The sequence below is a fragment of the Struthio camelus genome, chromosome 5 (genome assembly GCF_040807025.1).
Source record: "Struthio camelus isolate bStrCam1 chromosome 5, bStrCam1.hap1, whole genome shotgun sequence".
Lineage (NCBI taxonomy): Eukaryota > Metazoa > Chordata > Aves > Struthioniformes > Struthionidae > Struthio > Struthio camelus.
Window position 1 is genome coordinate 48163535 of NC_090946.1, and position 14695 is coordinate 48178229.

At 41.5% G+C, this 14695-nt stretch overlaps 1 protein-coding gene across 1 annotated transcript in view; it reads left to right on the forward strand.

Annotated features, from left to right (window-relative positions):
- Positions 1 to 14695, forward strand: part of AVEN (apoptosis and caspase activation inhibitor) — a 112723-nt gene that overhangs the window by 93881 nt on the left and 4147 nt on the right. Inside the window, exons 3-4 of the mRNA XM_068946294.1 lie at positions 12837 to 12907; positions 13652 to 13747. Of these exons, the coding sequence (XP_068802395.1) occupies positions 12837 to 12907; positions 13652 to 13747 (167 nt within the window). The remainder of the gene's footprint in view (positions 1 to 12836; positions 12908 to 13651; positions 13748 to 14695) is intronic.

Sequence of the window (14695 nt, forward strand, 5' to 3'; positions counted from 1 at the left end):
GTTGACCAGTCGCAACTGGTCACCAGATAAAGGAGTTACGGGAGGAGGTTAGTAGGCTGCGTAGCATCCGAGAGGATGAGCGGGAGATTGATAGGGCGTTCTCGGAGACTGTTCAGCTCCGGGAGTCCCCTGCCCCCACTGCAGCGGAGTTGTCAGAGGGCTCAGCGCCGTGTGTAAAGGTGCATCATAACGCTGTTGAAGAGGGCTGGAAGCTGGTGACCTCTCGTAGAAGGAGAAAGGCTCTTGCTCCTCCTCAAGACTTACCCTTGAAGAACAAGTTTAGCGCCCTCCAAGCCGAGGAGGAGCTGGGCATGGCTCCAAGGGAGGCAACTGGCCTGGCAGACCCTGTGCCGTGCAGGAACCCCCGGAAGAAACGGCGAGTGATTGTTGTGGGTGACTCCCTGCTGCAGGGGACAGAGGCACCTATCTGCCGACCTGATCTCTTGTCCAGAGAGGTTTGCTGCCTGCCAGGGGCTCGAATAAGAGATGTCGTGGAAAGACTGCCAAGGCTTGTCCACGCATCGGACTACTACCCTCTGCTGATCTTCCATGTGGGTGCTAATGACACGAAAGGCAAATTGGAAACCATCAAACAGGACTTCAGAGCTCTGGGAATGGTGGTCAAGGGTCTGGGAGCCCAGGTTGTTTTCTCCTCAATCTTGCCTGTGAGGGGAAAGGATGGGAGGAGGAGTAGACGAGTTTTCCAAGTTAACAGCTGGCTGCGCCGCTGGTGTTGGCAACAGGCCTTTGGTTTCTATGACCATGGAACCCTGTTTGAAGATCAACAGCTGATGGGGAATGATGGGATCCACCTCACCAAGCGGGGCCGTGTGTCTTTGCCAACAGATTGGCCAGCCTGGTACGGAGGGCTTTAAACTAGGCAAGATGGGGGAAGGGGAGTGGTATAGTGGCAGTAGAGTCAGTAAAACACCGCTCAAGTCAGGATGCCTCCAGCGGGTGCATACAACCAGGGGAGACAGCATGGAACATGGCTATGGAGGATCCTCTTGCACCTCTTCTGGGAAGCTTGCGTGCTTGACTGGCTCTCTGAAATGCCTGTATACCAATGCACGCAGCATGGGGAATAAGCAGGAAGAGTTAGAGATCTGTGTGCGGTCGCAGGGCCATGATCTCATTGCAGTGACAGAGACATGGTGGGATAGTTCACATGACTGGGATGCTGTCCTGGATGGCTATGTGCTTTTTAGGAAAGACAGGCCAGGAAGGCGAGGTGGTGGAGTTGCTCTCTATGTGAGGGAGCAACTAGAATGTATGGAGCTCTGCCTCGGGGTGGATGAAGAGCAAGTTGAGAGCCTATGGGTAAGGATTAAAGGGCAGGCTAACATGGGTAACACTGTTGCCTGGGGTCTACTACAGGCCACCTGACCAGGAGGAAGTCATCGATGAGGCCTTCTACTGACAGCTGGAAGTAGCCTCACGTTCACAGGCCCTGGTTCTCATGGGAGACTTCAACCACCCTGACATCTGTTGGCAAGACAGCACAGCTAGGCACAAACAGTCAAAGAGGTTCCTGCAGAGGACTGATGATAATTTCTTGACTCAGGTGGTGGAGACGCCGACGAGGAGAGGTGCAATGCTAGACCTTGTACTAACGAACCAAGAAGGTCTAGTTGGAGATGTGAAGGTTGGGGGCAGCCTTGGCTGCAGTGACCATGAGATGGTGGAGTTCAGGATCCTACGAGGAGGGAGCAGGGCAATGAGTAGGATTGCAACGCTGGACTTCAGGAGAGCTGACTTTGGCCTCTTCAGGGACCTACTTAGGGGAATCTCCTGGGGTAGGGCCCTAGAAGGAAGAGGGGTCCAGGAAAGCTGGTTAATATTCAAGCATCACCTCCTCCAGGCTCAAGAGCGGTGCATCCCTCTGAGGAAGAAGTCGAGCAAAGCGGACAGGAGACCTGCATGGATGAGCAAGGAACTCCTGGCAAAACTCCAGCAGAAGAAGGAATTCTACAGAATGTGGAAAAGGGGACAGGCCACTTGGGAGGAATACAGGGACGTTGTCAGAGCGTGCAGGGATGTGACAAGGAAGGCTAAGGCCCAGTTGGAATTAAATCTGGCAAGGGATGTCAAGGACAACAAGAAGGCCTTCTTCAAATACATCAATAGCAAAAGGAAGACTAGGGAAAACGTGGGCCCGCTGCTGAATGGGGCGGATGCCCTGGTGACGAAGGATACAGTGAAGGCAGAGTTATTGAATGCTGCCTTTGCTTCCGTCGTCACTGCTAATGCCAGTCCTGAGGAATTCCAGACCTTGGAGACAAGAGAGGAAGTCTGGAGAAAGGAAGACTCTCCTTTGGTTGAGGAGGATCAGGTTAGAGATCTTTTGTCCAAACTTGACATCCATAAATCCATGGGCCCCGATGGGATGCACCCACGAGTGCTGAGGGAGCTGGCGGATGTTATCGCTAGGCCACTCTCCATCATCTTGGAAAGATCCTGGAGATCAGGAGAGGTGCCTGAGGACTGGAAGAAAGCCAACGTCACGCCAGTCTTCAAAAAGGGCAAGAAGGAGGAGCCAGGAAACTCCAGGCCTGTCAGCCTCACCTCCATCCCTGGAAAGGTGATGGAACAGCTCCTCCTGGAGGTCATCACTAAGCATCTGGAGGACAAGAAGGTGATCAGGAGTAGTCAGCATGGCTTCACCAAAGGGAAATCATGCTTGACCAATCTGATAGCCTTCTCTGACGGAATGACTGGCTGAGTAGATGAGGGGAGAGCAGTGGCTGTTGTCTGCCTGGACTTCAGCAAAGCTTTTGACACTGTCTCCCATCACATCCTTGTAGGTAAGCTCAGGAAGTGTGGGCTAGATGAGTGGACGGTGAGGTGGCTTGAGAACTGGCTGGATGGCCGAGCCCAGAGGGTTGTGGTGAATGGCGCAGAGTCAAGTTGGAGGCCTGTGGCTAGTGGTGACCCCCAGGGGTCAGTCCTGGGTCCAGTCTTGTTCAATGTAGTCATCAATGACCTGGAGGAAGGGACAGAGTGCACCTTCAGCAAGTTTGCTGATGATACTAAACTGGGAGGAGAGGCTAACACACCAGAAGACTGTGCTGCCATTCAGAGGGACCTGGACAGGCTGGAGAGGTGGGCGGAGAGGAACCTCATGAAGTTCAACAAAGGCAAGGGCAGGGTCCTGCACCTAGGGAAGAATAACCCCATGCACCAGTACAGGCTGGGGGCTGACCAGTTGGACAGCAGCTCTGCCGAGAAGGACCTGGGAGTGCTGGTGGACAACAAGTTAACCATGAGCCAGCAGTGTGCCCTTGTGGCCAAGAAGGCCAATGGTCTCCTGGGGTGCATGAGGCAGAGTGTTGCCAGCAGGTGGAGGGAGGTGATCCTGCCCCTCTCCTCAGCCCTGGTGACGCCTCCCCTGGAGTACTGTGTCCAGCTGTGGGCTCCCCAGTACAAGAGAGACATGGCACTCCTGGAGAGAGTCCAGCGGAGGGCTACCAAGATGATTAGAGGGCTGGAGCATCTCTCCTATGAAGAAAGGCTGAGGGAGCTGGGCCTGTTCAGCCTGGAGAAGAGAAGATTGAGAGGGGATCTCATCAACGTGTACAGGTATCTGAGGGGGGAGTGTCAAGAGGATGAGGCCAGCCTCTTCTCCATGGTGCCCAGCGACAGGACAAGAGGCAATGGGCACAAACTGAACCACAGGAAGTTCCATCTGAACCTGAGAAAAAACTTCTTCACTGTGAGGGTGACAGAGCATTGGAAGAGGTTGCCCAGAGAGGTGGTGGAGTCTCCTTCCCTGGAGATATTCAGAACCTGTCTGGATGTGATCCTGGGCAATGTGCTCTAGGTGACCCTGCTTGAACAGGGAGGTTGGACTAGATGATCTCCAGAGGTCCCTTCCAACCTAAACGATTCTGTGATTCTGTGATTCTATGCGAGCTTAAGGAGACTGTGGATGCTGGGTTTTGAGGCAGTATTTTTCCTTAATAGACCCCCTAGGGGAAATGCATGGTTCTCTCCTCTGCCTCTAGCGCCCAGTGGCTGTGGCTGCTGCCCAGCTCTTCGAGCAGTAGGTGAGGCAGTGAAGGGATCCTTGGGAGTCTCTGGCTTCCATGCTACTTGAACCTTGCTCCTTTTGTTTCACATTCTCTTATTTTCTTTTGATCCCTTCTTCCTCCTTCCCCACTTACTCTTTGTCAGATTCTGGCTCATGCTTTGTGCCTGTGCCTGCAAACCAGTTGCTGTTTTGACTCCTGCAGTTTGATGAATGCAGAACTTCCTCTGCAGGAACTTTGCCATTTCTTCCAGTGTTGAATTTCAGCTGTGCTTCCTGGTATGGGCACCCGCTAACTGAATAACCTCTGTTTGTATAGTCTTGGACAAAACAAGGTCTCTGTGAAGGGCCAGATTCTCTGGTTCCTTAAACCATTGGCTTACAAGGATCAACAACTCTGCTAAGTTTCTTTTTTCTATGTTGGGTTCCAGGCATATGAAAACAAGTCCTCTCCCTTTTGCCCAAAGGAGAGTTGTCAGCCTCTCTCCTTTTGTTCTTGAGCGCTTATGGATTAAGTTATCCAGAGATCTTAGCCTTTTTCAGCCTGTCTCTTGGATGATATTGCTCAAAAACCAGCATGCACTGTGTTTTTCTTGTACTTTGTCTTATCTAGCAAGCTGGTTGTGGTGACATTTAAAAATCACTAAGTATGTTATAAATTAGTAACTTGAAAAAAATGACACTAGAAAATGTCATAAAGCATTAGGAAACATGTAAATATTGAAGGTGACTAGCTTAAATTTAATGAAAAGTTTAAGCTTAACCTATGGGGAAATGAGTAGCTTAAATATCATTTATTATTTATTCAGTAAAAAAGTGAATAATGGAGAAGATGGGATTGGTAGGTATTTGTGAATAGTCACAGCTTGTGTACTTGCCTGAAATTTTGAATGTACTTTTTTTGTTCAATGCATTTTAATATTGTGCATTCTTGCTGCATTCTAAGAGCTGTAACTATCAATATTTAATCAGAATTATGTGTGGAAATGTAATGGTACATTTAGCAAAATGTGGAAAAGTTAATAACAAAGAAGAGAGGGCCTGTTTGCCTGTTTGCAGAATTTTCTGTACGATAGCATTCTCTGTTGTTTCCTTATACACCCTGCAGTAAATTTGTGTGTTATCTACTTTTCCTTCCTATCTTCCCTCCAGAAAAAGATAATTAGTAAAGAGAAAAGGTAGAGCTGTACAAGTAAAAACTAGATATTTACTTAATTCAAGATTGGTTGTACTGAATTAGGCTCAGGGTCCATCTGGAGACACCTGAGGTAAGGTAACTGAACCTGCTATGACTTACTACTTTCCTGAATACTTTCCTGACCACCAACTCTTTGTGTCCCAGGGACTTACTGAGCCAGTTGTGATATCTTTGTATTTAAAAGTCCTCATTGCATTATCTTCTATCCCTCCTTGCATCTGCAGAAGCTTCTATACCATCCAGTGGGAAGAAGTCCCACAGCTTAGCTCCACCTTTATGAAAATTTGCCACCTTTTATCTGCTTTAAGCACATTTCCTGCTGCCTTCGTGTGCGGCCTCTGGTTCTTATTTGAGAAGAGACAATGAACAGGCAGTTGCTATCTGCCCTTTTTTATGCCTGTCATGATTTTTTAATAGATATCTCTGTCATGTTCCTGTGGTTTTCCTTTCTTCCCCTCTTTTTTTAGGCTGCTAAGTTGTTTTTCATACAGGAAAAACCATGGCTTTTCTGATGCTGCTGGGAGATGGGGAACCAAGACTATGCGTAGTATTCAAGGTATAAATATATGGTACGGGTATAATGATGTGTTCTCTATACTATTAACCGTTCCTTTCCAAATACTTCCAAATAGTTTGTTTCTTTAAGCACTGCTGAGCATTGTGATTCTGCCTCTGAATGGTGTTGGTCAGTTCTGAATTTATGTTATTATGTGAAGTTAGGAGTGCATCATTTGACAGTATTGTTGTAGAGTTTCTCCTGCCATTTTAACATCTAGTTTGTCAACCTTGTAAAGTTCTCACGTAATTCTCCACAGTCTGTTTTCACCTGTACTACCATCAGAAGCTTTGTACAGGTGAAGATAGACTGTGGAGAGCTATGAAGTGACTATGTCACTTCATTATCTCTTTTTTTTTTCTTTTTTCTTTTTTAAATTGAATGAAGAGATTAAACAGATTAGGTCCCAGAGAACTGTATTGCAACTGCCTTAATGTGAAAATTGACGATTAACTCTTCTTCCTACTTATATGCAATTTTTTTATGCATGCAAGGACTCTTTTTTTCTGCTGTAAAGTCTTGGTTGGGGACCTCAGTGAAGGAGTTGGGAAATGCGTGAAGATTGTATGAACATGGGGGTTTTGAGTTCCCTTAAAGCTCTTGTCTGATCTTGCCAGTTTGTAAGTGCTCAGTTTGCATGTTTGTTCCATAATCTCTTTTACTCATGCGTCAAACAGGCAGAGATCGCAGTCTCCCACAAACAAGGGCTCGGCTGAGGGACCACCCAGTTGTTGGCATGAAAGTACATGGTTCATTTTGGGTTTTCTGCTTCCTTTCTTGAGTAGTCTTTCTATTCTGAACATATACTGGCCTTGCAGGTTCTCTGATATATGATTTGCTGATATATGATTTTTTTTTAATTCATTTCAAGATTATTCCTTGTACATTTTTCCACTTGGCTTGTCTTATTGTGTTTGTTGCATATATTTTATGTGGCAGTTTTATGATTCTTTCTATTTTCTCATCTGAACATTACTTCAGTCCTTTGAAGAGTGGCTCTGTAATATTCTTAATTGCCTTGATATTTAGCCTTGCCTACTTCCTTCCTTTCTTTCTTGGGACATTAGGTGGTATACATTTGATCTTCTGCCTCTGACATTGTGTTCTTAAATACAGGTTTTGTCACCTTCAAGGCAGTTTAATTGTCTTAACTGTCATTTAATTTTCTCTTCAACAAGCTTCCTCGTGTTTATATCGTTCCCTTTTTTGAGATTCAGTATGTCTGCAATGCATATTTTAAACTTCTTTTGCTCCTGCAAGGATATTGAATACAAGTATGCGATGGCTGCAGGTACAGAGCAGCTCTCTGACAGTAGCGTCTTAACCAACGCCATGCACACTGCTCAAAAGCACGGCGGAAGCCGCTTCCATAGTGCGTGCTCTCCAATTGTCTGCTGCATGAAGATGTCTGAAAGTTAAATCTAGATTTTAAGTTTATGTGGTAGCTTGTCTTTACTCTGAGCTTGCTTTAGCATGTCCTGCAACTGGAGTGGCCGTCTCTTTCTTTCCTCTGTACTTTGGGCTGTCTGTGCCTTGTGTGTATTACACTGTCCCACTTAGGCTTCCTTCAGCTGTTTCCAGTATTCCTGTTTTGTCAGCTAGCCTTTTACAGCTTTAAAGGTTTAAAGGCATTGCAGTTTTCTCTGTCTTACTTGTTAGACAACTAGGGTTCATGCAGAAGCATATGTACTACTGTTTGTTTTTTCTGAGCTTCTTTGAATACCATTTTGGTCGGTTGGTTTTCCTATTCTGACTTTTGTAAACTTCTCTGCTCTAGCTTTTATTCAAAACCCCAGAATTTCTCTGACTTTTACCATTGTGCTCTTTGGCACTTGTTGGCTTCACTCTTGTGTTCCTTATTTGAAAACCCTGCATGTGACCATGATTTTAAGTGCCTGCAGCCTTGTTCTTCAATTTGTTAAATTAGGTCTGGCCTTCCTGTACAGACACCCTTTGTTCCAGAAGCAGCACCAGTTCCCACAGATCCTTCTTACTCCTTTGTCTGAGACATGGTTTAAAAGTTTGAGGACGTTCAGTTGATACTGTTGTTTGGTCAAATCAGCTTTTCTTTTTTTCTTTTCTTTTTTTTTTTTTTTTGTGTGTGTCTAACACTATGTAGTTGTGCTAAGGCATTAATTTAGAACATGGTTCTTTCTGAATCTGGTTACAGATATTCCTTCTGGTTTGCAGCACGGGCTGCGAGTACCCTTGACATCAGTGACTTTTGCAGAGCTCAAGAACTTTTACTGGTATCAATAGAAGAGCCTCATTTAAAATGGTTTCCTAGAGATGTATATTCTGCTGGTAGTCAAAATTTTTATGTTAAGGTGTTGCAAAAGCCTTCTGGAATTTATAATACATTGCTGTGCAAACCTGCTGGCGAACAGCAGAACCAGGGAAAAATGTAGGGAATGTTTGTGGTGGAGGCATGTTGTTTAGGAATAGGTTGCTCCTGTGCGCCTGATAAATTACAGACTTTGCAATTACTTGGAATGTACTGATGTTAATATTATCTGAATTAAATTAATAGATCTTGAGGTTTTTACAGGCTTTATCTGTTGTTTTTGTATTACCATGTTCTGAAAATCTCTATTACTCATTTTATGCTAGTGGCAAATTGCATAAGTAGAGCATTGCAGCCTTAATCGTAGTAAAAACGAATAGTGACGGTGTATACTCTGGTATTAGTGACTGCTGGAATTGCTATGAAGAGTTTTCAGAAGCTGTGTCTTTCAGAAATCTGTTTCCCTATATTTTATGCTTTCTTCTTTTGGGCAGTTTGTTGTGCCTGGATGTTTATCTATCTGTTTTTTATGGAAAGAAAAAAAAGGAAAACCATTTACTTTCCTATAAAAGGAAATCTTCTGTACTATTTATCCAAAGAGATTTTTATTATACAGCAAGCATTAATTATAGACAGACTACTCTGCAAATCACACTATGGGGAAACACCATGTAAAGAGAACCATCTTTTGGTTCTGAGAACACCCCCAAGTGCCTGCTGTGTGATTCTTGCAGTTGCTGTGTCATTTCCAGCATTGTCTTCTACTTTGGCCAAGCCACGGTGTGGATGGCTGGCTGGGAGTTCTGACTCATTTTTGTGCCTGTCTGAGAAAATTGCAATAGCTCCTAATACCTCACAGAAGCCTGGTAGACTTTTATTTTCTCTTTTTGCTCAAAATTCATGACTGAACAGGAGTTCCCCATCTTTTACTTTGATCTATATATTTCTGTCTTATTTAGGATCTTCCAGTTTAAAAAAAAAAAACCACTACTAAAAGGAAAGGAAAAAGTTGCTTATCTGCCCATGACTTCTCAAGAAAATTTGTCAGATTCTTATATGAACCATTGCCATTTGATAAGATTTCAGGTACCAACCATGACTGAACTCCATGATTCAGGTTTTTTCCCTGTAGAACAGTGTTAGATTGGCAGATCTGATTTGTTTCACCTTAAAAATAAAATATCTGGTGCCTCTTTTGGAGAAGATAAATTCACATTAAAAATTGCGTTTTGACCTTTCCTTATTGCCTTTCCTGTGCTTCTACAGGAGTCGTGTCAGTCTTGGAAGGATACTGTTGCGTTTTTCCCCCCCAATTTTGAAAATCTGTTCACCAGTCTCTAAGAATACAGAATTCTTTGTCTCTGGTAATGTTTTCTTTTGTTTATTTTTAATGAGTCAGAGCATTAAACTGATCAAAATCATTCCACTAGTATGTCAATTTTCTTTTCCTACTGAAATCTGTTTTTTTAATTTTTCAATTTTGATACTCATATAACTTCATACATTGAAAATTTTTTTATTATGGGCTACAGATACCATTTATTTGGTTTTGCTATGTGGTGAATATTTGTATAAAGAGATAACCGTGCTATTGAGGCTACGAAAGCATGCATTCTACTTAAATCAATTGATTTAATTTGAAAATATATTCAAGTGATGGGAAAACGTGGTGTTTTAGACCTGCTGTGCTTTCCTAATAAGGTTACATTTTATGCAGTAATGATTATTCAGGCTTATTGTAAAAGTTATCAAAGATAGTGTGTAATGTTTACTTTAATGCATTGCTTCTATCTCCTCTGTATTTTTTGAAGGCCAAGTAATATTTGTAAGGAACAGAAAACCTATTCAAATGAAAAAGAAGCCTTTTTTTTTTTATCTTGGAAGGAAGTCAGAGTCATTGCACGATGTTTGATTAGTATTCATGGCGTAAAAGGAAGTTATTTTCAGGGTAAAGGAATTTGTGAAAAGATAATTGGTTAGACCAACATTCTCATTAACCTAATTTGCATTAAATGTGCTTTTATGAATTGTAGTTATTGCTTTTCCATTTGAAAGGCATGCTTTGTTAACTTATTTAAAGAGCCTAGTTAAGCTACAGTTTAAGTCATACCCTTTAATTCAGCAATATAAAACCGTGGGTCTGTTATTAGCTACCTTGTGGGTGTGGAGAATCATAAGCCAGTTCTTAATCCCAGTGGATTTTCCTGCTGAGGTGGATTTGCTTAGCTGCATTACATCCGGTCATTCTCAGATGCCTTAAGCATCCCATTCATCCTTTTGCTTGATTTTACAGTTACTCCTTTATAAGAGCAGTGAAAACTCTCACTTCCTTTGTGACATAGCATGGGAAATAATTGAAAGTCTTTTCGGTGTTTTTGAAGAAAACAGTTATAAGTACCAGTTTTAAAATCATGAGATTGAAGAATAAATTTGGATTTCTTCAATATTCAGCAATAATTATTATTTATTAACAGTATTTTAGATGTTTTGAAACAGAGGGATTTATTTAATGTTCTGTTTTATGTGCAATGAAGAAGTAGACACCTTTGTCAGGAGTGAGTCAACTCTGAGTGCTCAGGTTAAGTGTTTGCATCTGCAGTTAGGCACATAAATAAAGAATCTTATTTTTCTCTGCCTGCTGCGCACACCTAGATGTCATAGATCTTGAGGTGAATTGTATGAACTAAAGATTTGTAAAACTGGGGGTTTTTTAGGTGCCTAAATGTAAATTTTGGTGCTTAATTTTAATTGTTTGCCCTTGGACGGTTTGACATTGGCTATTTTGAAACAGTACTACCTGGAAACATTGAGTGTAAACCAAAGCCAAGCTGATCAAGGCAAGTTGCATGTGTAAGCTGAGTAATGCTGAACAATATTGGAAAAAAACTTAATGAGAACAGGGATGCAAGTCCAAGGTGGACTTGGTAATAGCCATCAGTATCTGTATAAATACCTAGCTGAGAAAGTCACTTTCCTGCTGGAATGTTTCTAAACATGATGCGGACAGACGTGCCGAGTACGAATGCCGATGGTATTTGCACATGCTTCAGGTACATGACTACATCACTTATAGCCAGTTAGCAAACGTGAAATGCAATGGATTAAATATGCTTGTTTAAAAAACAAAGCAGAAATCCTTATCGGCCGATAAACTTTCCATTCTAGCTGGTAGTTGGTTAGGTCTCACTTTTTATTGTTTGGCGCAAAAATCTGCCAGTTATGCCATTTTGCGGCTTGCTCATTCTTTTTGCAAAACACAACCTGATGGATGGTTGCACTGCTGAGTCAAACTGATTGCTCAAAGGCTTGAACTTGCTTCAGTTTTGGGGCAACACAGGCAATGAAAGAAAAGCCAATAAGGGGAACTGTACATTATATGCTAGGGTTTTATATGCAGGAAGAAGGACGTGGTTAGGAAATTGTCAAAGGTATAGCAACTAGGATATAGAAAGCCAAATTGGAGTTCTCACAGAAACACAGAATAGTTGAGGTTGGTAGGGACCTCTGGAGATGGTCTTGTCCAACCTTCTTGCTTTATGAGGGTCACTTAGGGCAGGTTGCCCAGGACCGTGTCCAGTTGGATTTTGAATATCTCTAGGGATGAAGACTCCACCGCCTCTCTGGGCAACTTGCTCCAGTGTTCAACCACTCACCATGAAATGTGTTTTTTTGTGTTCGAGTGGATTACCTGTTTTTCAGTTTGTGCCCAGATGTGAGTTAGATGCTCAGATGCTCAGCTGTCAGTAATGCCATTGAAAACTTCCTCTAGAGCATTCACACATTAGAGCTTGGGAAGTGATGAGCTTTTGGTCCTCAATTAACTGCTAGATTAAATCCTGGTAGCTTGTAGGTGAAATTCTTAGGACTGGATTTCATGTCCTTCACACAAATCAATTCAACAGTTGTTTCTTTTGGAGTGTTGCTGAAGCAACTGCTGCTTCTCCAACTGCATGGTCTAAGGAGGCGTATACTCTACGTGCTGCATCAGCAATATATTTGCTTCTTGTTGTTCTAGACCTCTTGTCATTATCTTATTCTTCATTCAGCAGCAATTATTAAACAAATAATCATCTCTACATTTTCTGTCTCCTGTTTCTAAGAATTTTTTATGGTCTATTTCTTCACAAATATACCCTAGGAGTTGAAAAAAAGAAGTGTAAGTGTAAGGGTGCTTATTCACCTCCCTGGCCGTCTTTTTTTAATTGAAGTATCCTGTTCTTTAAATGCTACTAACATCTAAAAGGATTAATTTTCAAACTTAAAAAAAAGCGAGCAACGCTGCATTTAATAGAAGCATCTGAAAATGTGACTCGCTTGGCTAAAAGACTAGTGTAAATGTGTATGTAACTCAAAACATGCATACATGTATATAAAGAAGTCTGCTACTATTAATATTAGTTAACTGACCATAATATGAGTCTGTATTACATACTATATTGTTGGGAGTCTATTTTAAAAAAATGCATTCTGTGAATGTATGTATTTTTACTATGTTGTTCAAATCAAACTTTTCAACTAAAATGTTGCTTATTGACATGGCACCTAGCATCACCTCATTCAGTTTTAATTTGTTCTGCAAATAGATTTTCTATGCAAACACTGTATTGTATTTTGACTTAGAGACATTTAAGATTTTTGCATGCAAGCAGCATTAAAATTTAAAGCAAATCTGCTGAAGTTTCGGGGTTTATTAATTGAATTTACTTATTTAGGGTTGGGAGTTTGAGGAGAGTTTTTTTTATTTGTTTTTAAAATTACTTCTTTTCTGTAGGAGACTCCTTTACACAGTTTCGATTTGCTGAAGAGAAAGAATGGGATGCAGAAAGCATATGCCAAAAGCAGGTAACAGAAAAATTATCATTCCGATAAGTTTGTGTGGATAATCATCCTGAATCCAACTGGATTTCAGTACTTCTAATACTGAATGGATATTTTTCTATGTTAAGTACACTACACATCATAGGTAGAATGGCTTAAAAGGAAATAGTATGCTTTTGTACAATTTCGTATCCTGCTGTAGAATACACAGAAGTGGCTGTTCTTTCAGCAACAACTGTTTAATATAATCTATAGCACTCTATTCTGTGGCTATTTTTATTAATTTGTCTCCAGTATTGAAGGCTCTGGGGTCCTTTTTTTCCCCCCTTCCCTAATGCAGAAAAATCAGAGCAGCAGGCTAGATGTTAAAAAAATGATCTAGTAAATTTTTTGAAAAAAAAAATAAGCGGATCTATCCAGAGAAAGGAAAATAACAGACTGTCACCTTGCTTCACCAACATATCAAGTCAGACTTCCAAATACAGGTGTATTCAAAAGTAGTAGTTTAGTCAAGTATATGAACCTATTCATATAGGTTCTGTTCTAATCATTTTGCTCTGGAGTGTGTTCTAGGTTTTTTCAAATTAACAATGCACATCCTCTGATTCAAACTTGATCTTTTAGATGCCGGGTATTTTGTTTTTCATCACATTCTTTGAGTGTGTGGAACATGGGAATATAACAGAAGAAAATCATTATTAGTGTTTTGAGGTTTTGTTTTGTTTTGTTTTTTAATGGAAACTGACTGTGTGTTGAATTATATTTCAGTTATCTGCCCTTTCTGTTGACTGTCAGAGTTTGGTTCAGGCCCTTCAAGAACTGCCTCTACATCTAAGGTTGAATGTGGCTGCTGAACTGGTGCAGGTAATGCTGTTTATTCTCACAACATAATGGAAATATTTTAAGTGAAATAATCCATGCTAGAACAATTGCTTTAAACTTGGTCTTTGAATGTGACTTGCATGTATTTTACAAATAAGTGTATTTCCTGAGATTGGCCAGTCAGCAGGCACGTGAATCAAGATACCATGCATCAGCACTTCTTATGCTTTTGTTGTTGACTTTAAACAAAATGCTTCTGTGTGCAGCGGACTGGCTTTGAAACTAGGTGTCTGGGTATTTGACATGGAGTAATGCACTGTTTCAGTATTTGCTCCTTTTTTTTTTTTAGCAACTGTTACAAACTTGCGCCCAAGTTTTGAACAAGCTTGCAAAGTATTTCCAATTAGATGATTCTTTTAATTGGAATTTACTATCCTGTATAGTTAATATCAACATATATGTTTATTCCATGAATCAAATTTAGGTCTGTGTTAGAACATGAGCTGTCAATCAATCAGGTGAAGAAAATGTTATTCATACTCCAGCTATAGAAAATTAAAGAACAATATTACCGGAAGTGTATCTTCAGGCTGTGAAAAAGCAAATATTACTGTAAGGCGAAAAGAAATAATGAGGCTCATGTCTAAAGACCAAAAAAAAATCAGTCTGCTCAAGTAAGGAAAAAACCCACAACCCTTAGAAGAAATTTTACTTCCATTTTTGGAGTGTTGAAGCTTTAAGTGCTTAAGTGTCAAGGGCACAGATATCTTCCTTAACGTGGATCAGAGTTGTCTGCAGATGTAACGTCTAAGGGAATCTGCAAATACTTGCTCTCTTTTCAAATGCAGTTCTCTTCCTACAAGTTAAAGAGCATAACTAGAACTCTTCTGTTTTGCCACAATTGCTCCAGGATGGTGGGTGTTATTTTAACATACCTTTGGTTTTTGTTTTCTGAAGAAAAACAGTAAAAAGCGATTTGTAATTAGGTGC